Raw genomic sequence first — 18,041 nt, 5'->3', positions numbered from 1 at the left:
GTCTTTGTCCATCTCGACCCTCGTCATGTGGCGATGTTACATCGAAGGACCCCGCTGCTCTGGAGCTGCTTTTCCGAGAGCTTCAAGAGGGGAGTATATGAAAGTTCGAGTCCAAGTCGTTCGCTGATCAGCCTGAATAGGAGGCTCCTGTGACTTCGGTCATCGATTCTTGGTATAGCATTAGGCGGCGTTGAGCTTTTATTGGTGGCATTTTACCCTGATTAGTCCGGACTACGTCAAAGGTAGCAGCGAGCCCCGATATCCGGGATGTGATCGTGCCTCTGGAAGTCTGCAGATCTCTTTGAGGGCTGACGGGAGTTTATATCTATTTCGGGCATATCTGATGTTTGAGCCGAAAAGTTAGTCACAAGATGTCTATACCTTATCAATAGCGGGAAGGGACAGCCTCAAGAGCACTCAGCTCGATGGACGACGCCTTGAAGAATAGTATTGTCTGATGGGATGAAGGATCTCGAACAACTATTGGGGGCCGTTGCGAGGACGACCTGGGGAGCATTTCTGCGTATTTCCGACTATGTTTCGAATCAAGTTCCAGTCCAGGTCCAGACGGCGAATTGCGGGCAAGATTGGAAGTCGGCCAAAGTCGGAAGCAGCGCTTTGCGAGGAGCGAGGGAGGTGCCGGTTTAAGAAACCGATATATCGCGAAATGCTTGGTTCCAGGCGCGGCCCGAAGAAACGAATATTTCCAGTCATGCGTTCCGACTGTATAACCCTTTTGAGCCTGTTTGGTTTTTCTGTAGGCAGTAGTTTCTATGAGAGAAAAAAACACAACATGCGGTGTTGTTTGTTGATGGGCCGGGAACCTCGAACATGGCGTGACTTATCGAACCACCACTCGGGAAGGCGCATTGTGCTGCCCCGCGAGCGAAGCAGGTACCTTTGGCGCTCGCATCACCATGGCTTTTGGACCTTCAAAAACACCATTTGTCCTTCTGACTTCTCATGGGTGGCAGACCACAATCTCCTCTCCAATCATCTGGAGTTTGTTTACCCATTATTTTATCTGTGGTCACCTTGTTCATCTGCGTTACTCGTGGACAACAAGGTTCCCCGCTAACACTAACACCCGTCCCGCCCCCACCAATTCCACGATAAAGAGGTAACTATCGGCCGGTTTCACCAGCAGCTCAACACTAACTAACTAACTAACTAACTGACTGACTGACTGACTGCAGTCTCCAAATCAATACTTTGCAAGACGTCGGGTGTTGTTTTCTTTTCTTCCACTTCTTTGGGATATCAAGAAACACATCCATATCCTCCCCTTGGCTTGTAGAAAGAACCATCAGTCACAATGGCGTCTTCAGCCAGCTCGAGCTCTGCTAGAACCAGAGCCCCGATGCAGCACATCGACCGCAAGGAGCTCTACACCAGTCTCGAGGCGCGCATCCGCTATCTCCATTCCTTCCTTGATTTCGGCACCGGTAAGTTGTCCTCAGGAAAGATGGCTTCAAGTGCCAGCCACGGACGAGTGTTTCTCACATTTCTTTCCAAATACAGATGACGTCGAAGCTCTCTCCTCCGGCGCCAAGTACATCCAAGCCCTGATCCCCGCCGTAGTCAACATCGTCTACAAGAAGCTCCTCCAATACGACATCACGGCGCGCGCCTTCCAGACCCGCAGCACCGCCTTCGAGGGTTCCATGGACGAGGTCCCCGACGAGGAAAGCCCCCAGATTCTCCACCGCAAGCTGTTCCTGCGCGCATATCTTAAGAAGCTATGCTCGGACCCTACGCAGATGGAGTTCTGGGAGTATCTCGACAAGGTGGGCATGATGCACACTGGGCTCGGCCGCACGCACCCGCTGCACATTGAGTACATCCACATTGGCGTCACCCTGGGCGTCATCCAGGACATTCTCAACGAGGCCATCCTGTCGCACCCACGCCTGCCGATGCCGCGCAAGATTGCCTTTGTCAAGGCACTGGGCAAGGTCATTTGGATCCAGAACGACTTATTCACCAGATGGTATGTACATGATGGTGAAGAGTTCACGGACGGAATGGACTTTGGCGTCGTAGAGAAGGAAGGGTTCTTGCATGGCAAGAAGGTGCTGGATGAGACTGCCGAAGCCTCTTTTTCTTCGGCTGCTGCTGCTGCTGCTACTGGCAGCTCAGCATGTCCTTTTTCGTCCGTTGTCGAAAGCAAAGACTGGGCGGCGGCGGCGGCGGCATCTGCATCTGACAGTACGTGTCCGTTCTCTGGAGCCAGCAAGGCGATGGAGGGTCTCAGCATCAAGGATAAGAAGCCAGTGTCTGCGGCTAAGAACAACGATGACGCTAGGTCTGATACAACGGAGAAGGCGTCCCGTCAAGAGAAAACCATCTGACAGTGTTCTTTGAAGAGGGCAAGCGTTATTATACGACGAAGATCATGACTGGGGCTGCATTTCATTTTCCCTTTTAGTTTTCTTTCTCGGTATTGTAGTTTCTGGCACGACAAGCGGGTGTATTACTAGGTTTATCATTGTTGCGGTAACAGGGACTTGGCTTCTGGCGTGCATGGGAGATGATGAAGGGTTGGTGTTGGGTTCCACTTCACGTTCTACACAGGTCACGGTTCTCTTTTGTTGATCCATAGATGATAGAAGGCATGAGGAGTGCTTTTCTACCCGAAAACTTGCTATATCTCGCGATTGTGGGTGTAACGACCATGCGAGCGGCGTATGCTACCGGTAGGTCAACATGCTGTACGAAATAGCACCACTCAACCACGTTGGCGAAAGCAGTGCCTACATGCGAGGCAATCACGGCGCGGATTGAAAGGTAAGAAGCATTGGCGATCTTCCAACTGATATACATCAATGCCTACCTACCAACGTTACCAGATTCATAGTAGACGTACTTTATTGTCGTTACCTATTTCTAGACAAAGAGGTTATCAAAAAACAATACATACTTATTCAACTTGTAAGTTATCCGCCGGCCCGTTCAACTTACGAGTTATTCGCCGGCCCGCTGGATCCAGAAGCATTGGAAATCTGCTCTCTCGATCCAGATGTGGTTGTACGGTACCTGAAGTATGAGTAGGCCTTTTGTAAAGGCTATTTCCGAGATCTGATGGGAACGAGGCGATTCATCAGAGGTCAGAACATCCTGAACAGAGTTCTGGATAGCTTCGTGCCAACAACTGAATTATTCAGATGTGTATAAATATGGGTTCCGCAGCCTGGAATATGGAAGGTAGAAATCATTCGACTAGATTCCCCTCTTGGACAAGCTCCTTCATGTTGAAGATGACAGTCACTTGACTGCATTCGCTTTATCCACTCGCTACCATCGCCCAGTAGCTGCACAGTCAACATGACGTTTTCTGTTTTCGCAAGTGCAATACTCTTCTTGACCTGGGGTGCACTAGCAGCCCCAACCCAACCCCAGCTCTCTCGCCGGGGCATCGCCATACCACCAGGCTACTCCCACATTTTCTTCCAAGACGACTTCTCCCCCTCCTTCCTTGCGGGCTTCCACCCCTCGCCCTTCCAATGCGCCATCGCCACAGGAATTTCCTGGAAAGGCGAGAAGTTGAGGTATTTGGTGGATGGAAGGCCGATGGTGGTGTTGACTGGAGCGCAGATTGGGGATGAGAAGGCTTGGACAGCGGTTACGAGGATGCCGAATCATTTTGATTTTGAATGTGGCAGTGGGAGGGAATTTTGCGAATAATTTTGCGAAGAATTTAGAGGGGGAGCAGACGACGAATGACAAGATGGTGGACGGGATTGGGGCTGGGCAAGTGGTTGAGTAGGTGGCTGCTGATAGTATCTAGAGGTGATGGAGGTGGTGATGATCAGCATTGCTGAGTGTACAACCTACATGTCGTTATGTAGGTGATATCTGATATTGCTGATCGGATTTCATGTTTTGGGCATCCTCGACCTCCAATATCGTGCCGGTGATCGGGAATGCGTCGCTAGAAGTAAGATAGAGGCGGAAGGGAAACGCGCGTTGCTTTTGAGAAAAGCGCGAACCTTCAGGTTTCGATGTTGAGCGTGTTTCAGGATTCGGACGAGCAAAATGGGATGAACCAATCGGCACAGATATGATCTTAATTGACAGGCGATGCCCGTCAGTGACCTGGCACTGTCGGCGTTTGCTGTAACCCTTCGAAACAGAGTCCATGCCTCGTCTACCTCACCCCCGCAGCAGCATTCCCGGGGTTCGTATCGCTAACAGTTTCATGCCGAAATCCCATGTGTTACTGTTAGTGCTACCCCTGATGCCACATTCCTCTCAGGGGGGGTTATCCCAGGTCGCAATTCAGGTACCCGACCGTCAACCCCACAGTACGTCCTGCGGTTCACGTCGATGATCTTGGCACGACGCAACTTCCGCAGTTCCGATTTCGTCTTTCCCTCTGTGCCCACGGGAAGGAGGAGGGGGAGGCTCTGTTATAAGTAAAGACGGCCGCGGGCCAAAGTTAGCTACGTTCCCGCATACGATTCTGAGAGAAATCTTTCTCGTCCAGGTCTCTCTCCTGTGTTTCCAGATCCCCCTCCTTCTTTTTCGAACCCGGTGTTCGCTTTTTTTCTTGAAACCTAGTTTTGCTTGCAGTTTCCTAGTTTTGGCATAGCATTCTTACAACCACCCCCCTTTTTTGGTAGTTCATTGTTCGCAAGCAGAAAGAGACGGCAAGAGGTCCCCTCAGCCAAAAATAGGTGAAGCTGTGCTTCGGATCTTCTGCTGCTTTCACCTCAACCTCACTTTTTGCCTTCACCTTCACTTTCAACCGCTTTACCTTTTGTCGCTGGTTCGACATCTTTACCCCGACGGCTCTTTCTTTCGGCATTTCTCCAAACAGCTTAGCGTCATCTCCAGAGCCCAGGAAATAAAACAAGCAGAAATGAAGGCTTCCATTGTCCTTGTCTCCTTCCTCGGCCTGGTCTCCGGCATGGTACTCCCCGGTATCCGTCTCAGTCCCAGCGGTGCTAAGCTGCAGCCGCGGTCCCTCTTTAAGCGTGAGGCCAATTTGGACTACCGCTACGCCCCAGAGGTAGGTTGTCTTGTAATGACCCCAAAGAGATAAATAACGAGCTAGAGCTGACCCAAGCCTTTCGTAAACCAGCCATGCCGTGCCATTCTCACCACATGCCGAGTCACGTCAGACTGCTGCTCAGGCATGAAGTGCGTGAGCGCTGATGGCGAGTCGGTTTGCACTCCCAGCGATTAAGTCAGTCGAAACGAATCTCGTTTGGTGATCGGATCGGACTGGATGGAGCCACTGGTGGCTACTGAGGAGTCGAGGTTTTCCTGCCTGCTTAGCCTGGCCTGGAGCACCTCCTGTGTCTCGGCCGGGTCTGGGACTGGGTCTGGGACCCATGTTGTCACATTCTCTTTCTTTGTTCATATTCCGACACTGTTAGTGTCTTTTGGAAACATACAAATGCCTTCAGGCTAAGGGGATTGTGGTAGTAGGTTGGGTTAGTATCTCGAAACAGCATGGCCATGGGATGCTTGGTCGACGAAAAAGGGCAACTATGCGCTGGGCTCAATTACTTCATTATGTGGTATTTGAGACTTTCAAGTCGACAATGGTATCCAAATTCAAATACATAAAGTCGAACGCCGGTCTTATCATACCGCCCCAACCAGCAGAAAGCTGAAGGAGGCGCTCACCGTGTTGGTGCTGGTGTTGTCGGCGCGCGCGAGAACATCTCGGAAGAGGTTGAGCGTTGGTGCCTGTGTAACGGGGACGTGTTGAGGATTGACGCTGAGGCCTCGAACTACTTGAGTAAGAGGGTTCATTGCTGGAAATTGATGAAATAGATGTTGATCACAAATAGAGGAAAGCTGAATATTGTTCGGATCAGTAGGATGGCCCATGAGCAACCCGAGCAACCAACCTCCCAAGTCCACGAAATTTAGCTGCAGCGATAATGCGACAGAGGCCAGGGGAGGGGAGACTGATTGTCGGGACCAGGCAGCTCCAAATGAATTGAAGTGGTGGATGATTGTTGGTCCATGTCCACGTTCGTTCAAGGCTTCGCTTGGGTGGCGGCTTGTTGACTTGTTATTCAGACTCTCGAGGAAGATTGGGTGTGAGGAGAGGATGGTAGTAAGGAGTCGGACGAAGTGTTGACACTCGTCTAGAAATCGAAGAGAAACGCAGATCCACATTCACACTTTCGCTGGCCAATCAAACTCTGTGGTTGATGGGCACTTGAAGAACACACCATCTCATTGGTTGATCGCGGAATGAGCGTTCAGGGGTCGGACTTGCAGCTCCGTCTTTCGCACCTCACTCAACACCAATGCTCAAAGTCTCTTGGCACTCGAATACATCTCTTACCAGGTATTCATCGTCACCATCGTCACACGAAGAAAGACAGCTATCACGAACTCCCCTACGAAATAAAGAGCGAACATCTCGATTCGTTCAACGAAACCTTTCTACACTCGTCCTTTTACTCGCGGGAAAATGAGTCTGCGAAACGATTCATGCTGCGACATCGGAAGTGTCGTTATCCAAAACGGAGAAGTGGAAATATGGCAAAGTCCTCTTCACCAAAATGATCACTCGTTAAACTGAAGCCATTTCAAGTGGCTTCGGGTAGCATAATCTGACTAGACGAACCTTACTGGTCACGTAGTCCGTTTCAATAAACTTTGTTCGCTTTACAACACAGAACCCCCTCCCCTCTTTTTTTTCTTGCTGTTGTTGGAAGGGCAGCAAAGCGCACGAATATCATTCGGTAATATGAAGCCTATACATTCCACTCGCATACTCAACCCCCAGACTAATACTCAAAAAGCTCACCACTACCCCCGTGAGTGAAACCGACTTTTCAGACTTAAGAAAATGTTTCTGGCGAATGGTCTAGGACTGAATTTCGAGCACAATGCTCCCTTGTACTAACGCCCAAAGACGGCAGTATGACGAGAACAAAGCAGAGTCCCCAACAGTCACATTGTCTGCCGTAAATTTTGAATAAAGGTGGTTTGGTGGCTTTATTCTGTCTCATGTACTCTTTGAGTTCAGCGAACAATTCCATTGAAGACGAGCACTAAACTTACCCATCGACAGGGTGTCAAGATAACATGGTTATTCGACCGTTGCTTTGTGGACGGTGAGACTGTACGGTTTATAAACATCCCGATGTTTCGTCTTATGAGGGACAGGGGATAATCATCTCAGCAGACTAACCAACAGCGAAAATATACACCGAAAGTCAGTTGCATCCTTTCAACGACCATGTCCGACTCCAACACACGAGCGTATCTCTTCAAGTTCAGGGGATCTGACTATGTCTTCTGCAGAACGGCCGGTCATGGTGCCGAAGCTCAAGCACAAGTCGTCCAGAAAGTCAGCACAGGTGAGCTTCTCATCCGAAAGGTGAGCAAGAACCGTCTCGATCCAAGCAAATGCATCGAACCCAATGAATTTCACCTCATGGAAGAATATCTGAGTAAGCCACCTCGCTCGCCCGATATCCGACCCCTGATTCCGAAATTCTACGGATACGAAAAGATCCAGTCCAAGAATGGGCTTTTCCATCTGGTATCTTACTGGCAGCTCATCAACGGCGGTTCAGTCAAGGACTTGATTCTGACCAAGTATAACTCCGTCAAGCACACCAAGTTCAACCCAGACAAGCGGTTTCCAGCAAGACTCATCGCCCGCATGCTCCACCAGGTCTTCAGCTCTCTGCAACACCTCTACACCGTCTACAAGAAACCAATCTTCCACAGAGATCTACACCCCGGTAATATATGGTTGCACTTTGCTCCTTCCGGCGACGGAGAGCTCAGCGACATCCCAGACTTCTACCTTGGTGATTTTGGTTTTGCCGGTTGGGACTTCGGCTTCAACCCCAACCATATGGCTACCAGAGACATTGATCAAGTCATGGAATGGGCGCGTTTAATGATCTGCATCAACCTGCCCGAGCACCAGCGGCCACCGAAAGACGGCGCGGTCCCTTACCCCGATGACCCCCAACGGGGTGGTACCATTCCGGGAGACGCGCCCATGACCGCCATCCTCTCGCTCTACTACGACTTCTGTCACGAGCTGAAGCAATTAAAGGACCAAAAAGGCTGGCATATCCGCGAACCATCTTGTCCCCCGCCCGACCTCAGCAATTTCATTCGCCGCGCTGAGGCGCTCGAGAAGAAGCTTACCCCTTCGTTGACTGGGTGTATGTTGATGACGGGGCTGAATGAATCTACAAATGACCCACGCGTCCAAAATTTCATGCATGAAATCAAGGAAAAAGCCTTGCAAAAGGCTAGTGCGCCGCCTTTTATCATGCATGGTACCTATGAGAAATGCTTGACGCCTATGGTTAGAAACTTTCCTATCAAAGTCCATGGTCCGTTTTATCTGGCCGAGATGAGTGCAACTACAGGTAGGTGGGAAGCAATTGATGATGTCACGCATCATCGTCCGGGCAAAACGAGGGGCAGTGGAAGGGGACTGAGAGCTATTTCTGAGAGCCCGGATGAGGAGGATGGAGAGACTGATTCGGAGCCTGAATTCTGATGAAGTTTGAGCGGTTAGATGGTGCTGAATTTGGCTGTCTCAAGTGAGGCAGCTGTGTTATTTTGGAAATGGGTCTCTTCTGCTCTCTGTTCTCAGATTTCGCGTAGGATAGTTTGGCTCGGTAGGCTTGGGCGTAGAGCAGGTCTCTCGTCATCTCTTTTGGTGATCGTTGTTGGCTTGGGCTATGCACTTGACGAAAGACAAGATCAACTTGAACTAGATTAGCGTTGGAATAACTTGATTCATGAATGTATAATCGATGGTCGAAACAAGCCTTATATCGTGTGTCCAATATATTGAGGTACCTTGTAATTTGAAAAACAGGCTTGTGATCCTACAGCTCTGTAGAGGTACCTATTTTACCTACTAATGACTGCGACACCAGCCTATCTCTCGCACTCCCATTCCCAGAGATCGATTTTGATAGAGTCCGTGCCCTTGGACCTTGTTCATCCGAGAAGGGGCTGCTTCTGGATTCCAAATCTAGGGTCCTTTCATCTACGATGCTCTTCCCGCTCCATGTGACTCTACTCTACATGTACATGCACTATGATTAAGTCGGGCCGCTTGAACTCCATTCTCGCATGGACAGGACAGGAAAGGGTGCGGGGAGCTCATCGGGATGGACCTTGATTGGCTGGAATTCAAGAATTGGCCAATCATTTCTCTTCCTCACGTTTCATGACATCAAGGTCTGCGGGACAAGGAACAATGATCGTCAAAACCCCAACACTCCAACTCCGCCATGATCGCCATATCCACTCACTGAAGCGACGACAACCGATCATGTTTCTTCAGGCGTCAAGGTCAACAGCAACCTGACAACTGCCAGTATCAGACAATGAAGGCACAAACAATAGCATGGTGATAAAGAAAGCCCTTTGACAACCCTCCACCTTGATGACAATGGCCGGCCGTCGATTTCATCTCTTCACCGCCACACAACAACAAAAAAAAAAAAAAAGCCGAGAAATCTGGGGGCGACTTCATCAGACATTCATTTACATTGATGTTTATAACTCTAATCATCAACGCCATCAGACATCAGGTCGTCTATGGTAATTACAAAGATAATAACAATTAAGCTCTTCTATCAGGAGCTGATAACAGCTGAGTTCCAATTCACCATTCCGCCCACACATTCCGCCGTGATAGCTGGTCCTCCCTTAGCCTGCGCGATTAGCTGCGTTGTCCCGTCTTCCAGGGTTCTCGACACCGACACCACCACATCCCCCATGCTGTTGGTGAACAACACCTTGCCCGAGTAAATTCCTGCTCTGCCGTTCTGCGGCGTCTTTTTCGAGAAGGTGGCCTTCTGGTCCTTCCCACCGATCGAAACGCTGATATCGGCTGGCTCTGCCAACAAAGCGGTGAAGAAGATGTTATCCTGCAGGAGCTCGTCTGGTGCGTACACCTCCTGATATTTCGGGTCATTGCCAGTCGTGTTGCCGTTGTTACAAGCTTTTGCTGGGTTAATACGATAATAGGCTACAACCGCCTCTTCTGGCACAGCGAAGTCTTGCTGTGCCACCTGCTCCGCTGCTTTGAAGACAGTTGACGTCGGCGATGGAGCTGGCGCGGTGACAATAGTGGTCAGAGTTTTGACAACGGTGGTGCTGGTCCGCTTGGTCGGCAGGCCCTTGCTGCCTTGCTTGTACTGCTGAATATAATAGGGCAACAATCTCCTCCAGCCGTCATGCGGCATGTTTTCGGCATAGTTGAGCGGTGCATTTGCACTCTGAAACAGCCCAAGCGATTTCTCGCGGACTGGGCCGATATAGTGCGATTCGCCATAGTCGTTCCAGGTAAGAATCTCCACGAATTCGGGCTGGAATTCGATTATCTGCTGCCAGCGCGTATCCCAAAGCTCATCTCCCTTCCAGAGCCAATTCTTGTTCCAGCTGGGCAGGTTGGTGTAGAACCACCCGGCGACCGGCATAATGTAAGGACGACCCTTTAACGCGGTCCGATACTGCTCATCCATTTCCGTGGTCATGGCAGAAGGCCCCTTTGGCCAAGCAGCGTAGCTGAATAGTCCATCCACAATACCACCCGCCTTTGTGGCTGCGTTTGCAGCGCCGAGGGAAGACCAGTCTGGGACAAAAAGACAGTTGGTCTTGTCCTTGATATCGTGCCAGTCTTCCGCATAATCAGGTCCCTCGAAGGTGGAAACTAAAGGTCGGTAGGTGTTGTCAGGCTTGAAGTACGAGCGCTCATCCGCCCAGCGATTGATCAGGGAGGTTACGGCGTCTTTGGACCAAGGAGCTTGTGCGTTATAGTCAAAAGAGAAGAAGAGCTTGAAGTTGGCAGCATTGGCAGCTCGGAAGGCATTGGCCAGGGAGTTGGCGTTGCTTTCGTCTTGCGAAGCAATGTTAAGAACGAAGCCATCGATGGAAGCCTTCTGTGCAAGACGGATGTCATCCTGCCAGTCGGGCAGGTCATAATAACGAGCATTTCCCACCTTAAAGCATGTGTGAGTTGAGTGTTTCTTGTTTGCCAACGGGTGGGGATGAACTTACGATAAAGTGTGCAAAGACCTCCTTCGCTGCTTGCGCAAAGGGCAGCAGCGCCAGCGCTGTTACTAAACGAACGGAAAACGAGTATTTCATCTTTGATACCATGGCCCTAAAAATCTAACCGAAGAAAGAGGAGATGATTCGATAGGTAAGGACTGTGCTTATAAACGGAGAGGCCCCTCGGCACTTCACCATCGCGAGGGTGACCTTCCTCTTCAAAGAAAACTCAAAGAGGTGGGATAATGGCGCGTCAAGCTTTGTTGGGTAACGGTTCCTGGTCTAGAATCTGCGGATTGCATCTTGACATGGTGTTCCTGCTCCTAGGGCTGAGAATGTTTGACTAAAATCGGTTAGCTGATATTGGCAACAGCTTCATATGGCAGGCGTAGCGAACCTACTAACAATCAGCTTGCAAGACCGGTGCATACAATCTAACCCTGGTATGTTTGTTAGTTTGGTACAAAAAAACGCCCATCTCCACTTGAGAGCCCCGGAAAGTGAGGAAGTATTCGATTTTCAAATAGATAGGTACTGAAAGGGGACTTTTTCTTTTATATTTTTTAAGCTTGAAGGCCTTTAAGGAGACGGATGGAGGTATAAATAGAGGCTTTTGTGGCGTATCACATCCTGGTCATTGTTGGTCGCTCCAAACGAAAACTCTAAGGAAGCCAATAAGAGCTCTATATCTCCCCTGTTCAACCTATGGCCGAAGAACCAAACTAACAAACATACCAGTCTTATATTGTATGTACTGATATCGGAGATACCGGAGCACATTCCGAAAGAATATAAGATGTCAACAGGGACCATGCGTCCCGCCAGTTGAGCAACAACTTGGATCCACCGGGTGTCGCCTCAAACGGGAAGGAGAAATTAGACAAGGCATATCTTCGATGCTTGACTGATCTGCTTGATCACTGATCAAGCTCTTCAGGGCCGTCCGTGGTTTTCTCAACATCTCCCATTACAAACGCAAAATGGATGGAGGTGTTGACGTTATTTAGCAACCGATTGCCAATTGACCGACGACCGTTCCACTCTCCAGCTGCTGCGAAATCTGCGTCTCTTGCAGGGAGAGAGAAAGGCCTGAGTGATGCCCCTTGGCCGAAGACTGGGCAAGTGGAAAGTGGCGTTGACAAACCGAAGCAGAAGCGGGCTGGGCCGTTGAGGTCCAAATTATCGGTGTGTCCAAAGAAAGAAAAAAATAAGACAAACGACAAACGGCCGAGTTTGGTCAATCCGGCGCTTGTTGTGGTAGCGGTGACGCTATGGTAGCGGACGCCAATGAGATGAAAGAAGAGGAGCCGCATTTGGAACATTTGACGCTTCCGCGAGCACGCCCAAGTGGATTCGTCAAATTCAAGGGTCTTACTGCGATATGAACAATAGTCCGGACAGGACGCTTTTGACAAGCTCGACCCAGTGGGTATGCGGACTAATTTTTTCAGCTACATTGACTGAAAAATACACGCCACCGAAAGTCCTCCGGCAAGGCGACCAACGTCGCTTGTCTTCAGGTCTCTCAGCAAATGATGCGACGTCACGGAACCCTGTATCGCCAGGCGGTGGAAGATGTCTTGAACGGCCTTATGGCGGAAATTCAGCCGCCGCAATGTTTCGGAGGACGGACGGAAAAAGACGGTCTGCTTGTTCCTTATCTTTCCGACTGAGATTGGTTGTCTCAAACTGAAGTTATTCCCGTCCGGTCAACTACAGGCGGCGAGCGTCGCCGGCGATTTGCAGAGGGATGTCGTGGTGATCACAATGATAAAATCTAGAGTATCTGCCAATATGTCTTGTGGATTTTATGAGTAGAGGACTCGGAGACTTTTGCAAAGTTACAAGAAGGTCAGAGGCATGGAGTTCAATCGGAGCAGAGTGAAGTTTATCCGGATCGAGGTTCAGTTCGCTAGAGGTACCTAAGGTTGCATCGACCCGCTCCCCTCTCCGATTGACCTCTCAGCTGTCTGATAAGCATTTTGGGAAAGGGCAAGAAACGAGTGGAAATGAATCGGTTTTGAGCCACCCCCAAAATTGGAAGGCAGGCGCGATCAGAAAATTTCCAAAGTCGAAGCTCTTTCTGGAGTATGGCGCATCTCCTGCGACCGCTGTTCTTAGCTCCAACCTTCAGTCATACTAGCTAGGCATCGAGATGCAGCTCCAGCGCGACAGTAATTTTTTTTTTTTTTTTTTTTTTTTTTTTTTTTTTTTTTTTTTTTTTTTTTTTCATTGGAACTAGAATCACGGGCTCCAACATGGATGTCTTCTAGCAAGATGTTCTTCTTTCCACAACCGGATATCCTCGCTACAGAACGGAACCCATCGCTATCTACTGTAACCGCGGCATCGAGCTGGGCTGCTCTGTTGTCGGTTGAGTTCATCAGCCTTGTCGCTTGACAACTGTGAGATGTTCGGGAGAACAAGAAGTGGAAGTACTCACTTCCATGCATGTGCCTGGCCTTGCCCTAACCTATGACTTCGTTCTGACATCATCTCCGGATTATTACACACCGAACAGAAAACCGTAAGCAATGGCGAATATCACACCCTCATCTGTCTTCTCTTGCGACGGGGAGGCAAAGCACTACTTTACGCCCAGTTCAACTCTCACCCGCCATACGGCTCGTGGCTATGCTCGACTCAACCTGCCTGTCGAAACACCTTCTCCATCCAAACATCCCTACCCCACTGACAACTTCGCGCCCATTCAATCAAAGATGCCTTCCTTGAACTACGTGTTCATACGAAGGAACGATCGGGACGGTAGCCATGGTAGTTCTCTCGTGTTTGCCTGCATCGAAAACCAACGTCAAGAGAATTAGTGTCGCCAACACGTCGGTCTTGTATCACGATGCGAGAGCCCTGGCAACTTGCGAGAACGGACCGCCTCTTCGGTTTCTGCTGCCAAGCTTGGAGACGATCGGATGGTTCAACGGAGTGACGACCGACAATAAGCCCTCTGGTGACTACGAGAAGATCGATGGAGCGAGTGCCGTAGGGTTTGGGGGAAGGGGCGTGCTCTCATTGATGAGAGAATGGACGATGGCACACCCCCGAGTTGACCCGGAAACGGAAGAAGTGATCGCTTTCCACTCCTTCTCGGTCAAGCCATACGTCAGTTATTCAATCATTCAGCCCTCTTGGGTTTCAACCTCACCTCGTCTCATGAATGTCCCCGTCCCGGGCGTGGCTTGCCCAAAAATGATGCCGGCATGACTTTGGTGTATCAAGGCACCACACTGTCATGATGGATATGCCGCTTTCCTTGAATCCGCTCAATGTGTTGAAGGGTAAACCCGTCCTCTTTTCTGATGGGGCTGAGAAAGCCCGCTTTGGCAACCTCCCAAGGTACCATCCGGGAAGAGTACAATGTGATGGTGACATGGGGCGATGTTGTCAGCAGTGTTGGTGACCATCAGATCATTGGAACCCCATCTCGGAGATGTTGGTCTGGTCAAGGTAGCTCCGCCTAAAACTATTGGACAAAGGTCAAAGGTCTCTGCTGGATTTAGCAGAGCTACCTAGTGTTGCCTGGTTTTTGTTTCTGCTTTGGGCCTGCGGCGACTGTCCGAAACAAAGAATCTTTGGACAATCCCACCATCGGCAGTACCTCTGTTCGGGTTTCTTTCATAATTACTAGACTAGACTCGTGATTACCATCATACCATTCAGACATCTCATACAGGAGACAAGATTGAAGGAACATCTCGGATCGCGGCAGGATAGGTTAGACCATTTTTGGGGCAGGATCAACAGCAGGGGAGTTGACAACCCGGAAGGAAGTGGGTTAGGGGGAATATTCCTAGTAGACGTTCCTTGGAGCACGTCGTTTCGGCATTTCAGGAGATGGAAGGCACGCTTGCGAAGTGGGGCCCCGAAGAAAAGTTGAGTGGGAAACCCTAGGTACTACCGGGGGTATTAGCGTGTGTATGTGGACGGATTCGAAGTTAGGAACGAATCAACGGATGTTTCACTGAGCCTGGTTAAAAACACAGTTACGGTAAGGCTCAGCTTCCAGGTTGGATTTAGAAAGCGTTGGCAGTATCGAGCATCAGATAGTATGATAGTGACGGTGTGCACGTATCTAGTAACACTACCATCAGGTTCCGTTCCCAATTAGGTTAGGGGGGCCATTCAGGATACGCTATTCACCTCCAATGAATGGTATCAGCAACTTCCACCCCCAATCTACCGAGGCACTTCTGCAAGTACGACGACAGAGACCTGGCCGTCTGCTAAACGGAATAACAGGTCACCTCTAGGCAGTTTGGCGCGTCATGCACCACCCAACAAAACGATACCAAATCTCCCCGCGCACGACAAATCAGACCGATGAGTCCACCGTCACGAGCCGGCAGATTTTGAGACTGCGCTACAGTCCTACGCAGTACCCGTCCTGGGGATATGAGATCAAGGTTGCCGCCATACCTTTGTACCATGGTACAGTAACCCAAAAGCGCGTTTCTGCATCCTAGACCACAACTCCTCCATGATATGCGTCACAAGCCCCACGGTCTGTTGTATTGGAATCTATTTGTTTGATTGATGCGCCTTATCAGTCATGTTGGAGACTCAAACTCTGCCGCGATCAACGTATCAACTCGCATCATTCGCCTCTGGGGAAGCCAGATCGCAGGCCGCTCAACAACGGGTTCACCTCCTCCCGGCTTGAACGCATTTTGAAAACAATTTAATTGCGAACCAAGGCCGGAACTCATGTCTTTATTGGATTGCATAAAATAAGAGCCGCAAAGCTATGGGTGCTTTGACGCTTGGGGCCCCCGGCATCGACATCGACAAGGGGACATTACTACCATGCCTTGTGTACGATTATACCCAATCATAGTATAGGGACAAGGAGGGCCGTTGAGCACGCAAGTGCCAAGCGGCGAGAGATCGAAGACCAACAAAACCCATCAATCTATCTGGAGTTGGCGGAATCGCGATCTCGACATGGCTTGTCTATCTTGTTCCTACCAGTTGGCCAAGTCCTCGGCTCTTGAGTCCTGGATGGTTCTGCATTTGAACTAATGCTGCGAGGTTCGTATTGAGATTGCAGTCCCGCAGTCGATGGGCCATCTGCTCACCTCCCACCATGGCTTCAAGCTCATGGGCTCCTCGTTTTCAGGTTTACTTTTACGATCACACACAACCGTAAACTAAGAAGCCTACAAATTTCGAGTAAGGCTGCTCGAAAGATGCTACTTATATCAGAAATGGCGGGGCGTGAGCAGGTCTTCTTTTTATCCATTCTGGCCACGTAAGACAGCTCGGTGCCAGTCCGCCGAGAGATCATTTGTTTTTAGTTCGTAACAGCGCCGCCAAGTGCGGACTAGCCTCCTGTCTAGGGCTGGACTCATGTTTCTTTTGAGCGCTACATACCCTGATCAATGCTACCTTGCTTACCCCCTAGTCATCAACTGTGGCCTCAATAATCTTCTTTCCTACTGAAACGGGCGTAGGAGTTGTTTGGAAATGCTCACCTTCTGTTCATCTGCTTCCCTCACCAGGCCTGATTCCTCAAACCTCACACCCTTCCACACTACGGATGGCCAAAGTCCGTCACTTCTCATCCCATATGAACATGTTCCCGTCCTTATCCGCACGTTGAAATGTAGACGGGACCAGGCGGAATGTGGGGGGCTTGTACGCCTAACGCATGTTCACCCGTGAGCGCTGAATGAATGCCGCACTAAGCTTTGCAAGTCACCAAAGCAAAGAATGACTCTGCATTATGCTCACGTTTTTCGTTTCGGAAGTTGAAACAAAAATCATCCATTTGGTTTACACCTCTACTTCTGTATGCGGCTACGTAGTTCGTTCCTGAGAGTGGGGGGAGGGTCAAATTAGGTCAGACCTACCTTCTCCTTCGGTGGTTTATATACCGAGATTCTGAAACACCGAACACCGTATCCATGGGGTATGTATGGGTTTGTCTCTTGACTATTTGAATAAGCAGTTTCAACCACTGCACTACCATGTTGACTACTCGTAATGCTAACACACACACTCTCTCTCTCTCTTCTGACCTTTCGTCTTCCATGCTATGGGTGTTAACGAGCGATATTTTGGTGCACGATATGTATTGGTTTCGAGTGATATAAACCAGGATAATGTACCAGTCAAGGTTTCACACTGCGTTATTTGGTTCCTTGTTGCGGAGCGAAACCAAGCACCTTAATCAAAGGATGTTACGGAGACCCTGCTTCTAGTGTACCGTTACCTGCACATGATTCTTCTGTACGCTGGCGTTTTTTTCTTCTCTCCTTCTTGTCTTCCCGCTCTTTTCTGTTTCCTTTTTCCTATCGTTTCTAGTGTGGTTACTCGATCATATGAAAACACCGTTCGTGTTCGGGTCTTAGCTGGGTTTGATACCGATGCTAGCTTATGCAACATGGACTGGATATCATTTTCAAGGAAGGTCAAAGCGCACTTCTCGGGGTCACTTTTCAGCATGTACACCTTGCACTCCAGAAATATAAATCGACAAGTCTCACGATTTCAAATGATATCAAACATGATCAAGTCTACCTCGCATCTCTTGAAGTCGGGTTTGCCTCATTACACACAAGTGTATTCACTTCTACCAGAAGTCTTTTTTTTTTTTTTTTTTCCCTTGTGCGCGAGATCCTTCCAGTCAGGCAACCGTTGGATTATCCCTTGATCGTCATCAAGCTTAACAGTACAGTACGCCTTCATCCACTCTCATAGTTGTCCAGATTTACTCACCAAACTATTAGTCCCATATCCTCTGCATCCCGAATGGGTTGCTGGAGATTTCTTGGCTCATTCACACTGCACACCATATCACCCACAAGCCATTTGACTGTCTTACAATAAACATGTGCAACTTCTTCAAAAACTACTACATCTACGCGTCATGCACCGACCCCGGTCTCCACTTCTACAAAATTGAGCTGGACGGTAGCCCACAAGGCGCCTGCCCCAGAGCGCCTCATGAACGATTCATCGTCAAGGGAGACAAGTGTGAGCATTGCCAAGGGTCGTTACCACTGCGAATCTGA

The 18,041-nt window shown here is 49.6% G+C and overlaps 7 protein-coding genes across 7 annotated transcripts; 6 read left to right on the top strand and 1 right to left on the bottom strand.

Annotated features, from left to right (window-relative positions):
- Window positions 1–1,315: 1,315 nt before the first annotated feature.
- Window positions 1,316–2,351, top strand: B0T23DRAFT_426319 (Protoglobin-domain-containing protein; the record flags this gene model as incomplete). Its single annotated transcript, XM_062839975.1, has 2 exons — window positions 1,316–1,445; window positions 1,522–2,351. The coding sequence occupies 2 exons, from the start codon at window positions 1,316–1,318 to the stop codon at window positions 2,349–2,351; spliced, it is 960 nt and encodes a 319-aa protein (XP_062695443.1).
- A 546-nt stretch (window positions 2,352–2,897) lies between these two features.
- On the top strand, window positions 2,898–3,989 carry B0T23DRAFT_373684 (uncharacterized protein). The gene has a single exon (XM_062836809.1). The coding sequence runs from the start codon at window positions 3,325–3,327 to the stop codon at window positions 3,682–3,684; it is 360 nt and encodes a 119-aa protein (XP_062695442.1). The 5' UTR covers window positions 2,898–3,324; the 3' UTR covers window positions 3,685–3,989.
- A 607-nt stretch (window positions 3,990–4,596) lies between these two features.
- B0T23DRAFT_77131 (uncharacterized protein) lies at window positions 4,597–5,390 on the top strand. Its single transcript, XM_062841766.1, has 2 exons — window positions 4,597–5,011; window positions 5,084–5,390. Exons 1-2 carry the CDS (start codon window positions 4,862–4,864, stop codon window positions 5,186–5,188), a joined length of 255 nt encoding a protein of 84 aa, XP_062695441.1. The 5' UTR covers window positions 4,597–4,861; the 3' UTR covers window positions 5,189–5,390.
- A 1,820-nt stretch (window positions 5,391–7,210) lies between these two features.
- Window positions 7,211–8,500, top strand: B0T23DRAFT_402352 (uncharacterized protein; the record flags this gene model as incomplete). Its single annotated transcript, XM_062838661.1, has 2 exons — window positions 7,211–8,156; window positions 8,367–8,500. The coding sequence occupies 2 exons, from the start codon at window positions 7,211–7,213 to the stop codon at window positions 8,498–8,500; spliced, it is 1,080 nt and encodes a 359-aa protein (XP_062695440.1).
- Window positions 8,501–9,241: 741 nt separating this feature from the next.
- Window positions 9,242–11,552, bottom strand: B0T23DRAFT_77083 (glycoside hydrolase). Its single transcript, XM_062841765.1, has 3 exons — window positions 11,411–11,552; window positions 11,020–11,356; window positions 9,242–10,961 (listed from the first exon to the last, which is right to left on the bottom strand). The coding sequence occupies exons 2-3, from the start codon at window positions 11,119–11,121 to the stop codon at window positions 9,594–9,596; spliced, it is 1,470 nt and encodes a 489-aa protein (XP_062695439.1). The 5' UTR covers window positions 11,122–11,356; window positions 11,411–11,552; the 3' UTR covers window positions 9,242–9,593.
- A 2,074-nt stretch (window positions 11,553–13,626) lies between these two features.
- B0T23DRAFT_77044 (carotenoid oxygenase) lies at window positions 13,627–14,383 on the top strand. The gene has a single exon (XM_062841764.1). The coding sequence runs from the start codon at window positions 13,786–13,788 to the stop codon at window positions 14,230–14,232; it is 447 nt and encodes a 148-aa protein (XP_062695438.1). The 5' UTR covers window positions 13,627–13,785; the 3' UTR covers window positions 14,233–14,383.
- Window positions 14,384–17,858: 3,475 nt separating this feature from the next.
- On the top strand, window positions 17,859–18,041 carry B0T23DRAFT_402349 (uncharacterized protein; the record flags this gene model as incomplete). The annotated part of the gene is made up of 1 exon (XM_062838660.1): window positions 17,859–18,041. The coding sequence occupies one exon, from the start codon at window positions 17,859–17,861 to the stop codon at window positions 18,039–18,041; it is 183 nt and encodes a 60-aa protein (XP_062695437.1).

Source organism: Neurospora hispaniola, assembly GCF_033458365.1.
Source record: "Neurospora hispaniola strain FGSC 10403 chromosome Unknown B0T23scaffold_2, whole genome shotgun sequence".
Lineage (NCBI taxonomy): Eukaryota > Fungi > Ascomycota > Sordariomycetes > Sordariales > Sordariaceae > Neurospora > Neurospora hispaniola.
Note: the sequence above shows the minus strand (reverse complement) of the source record. Positions and strands in the feature narration are given on the sequence as shown.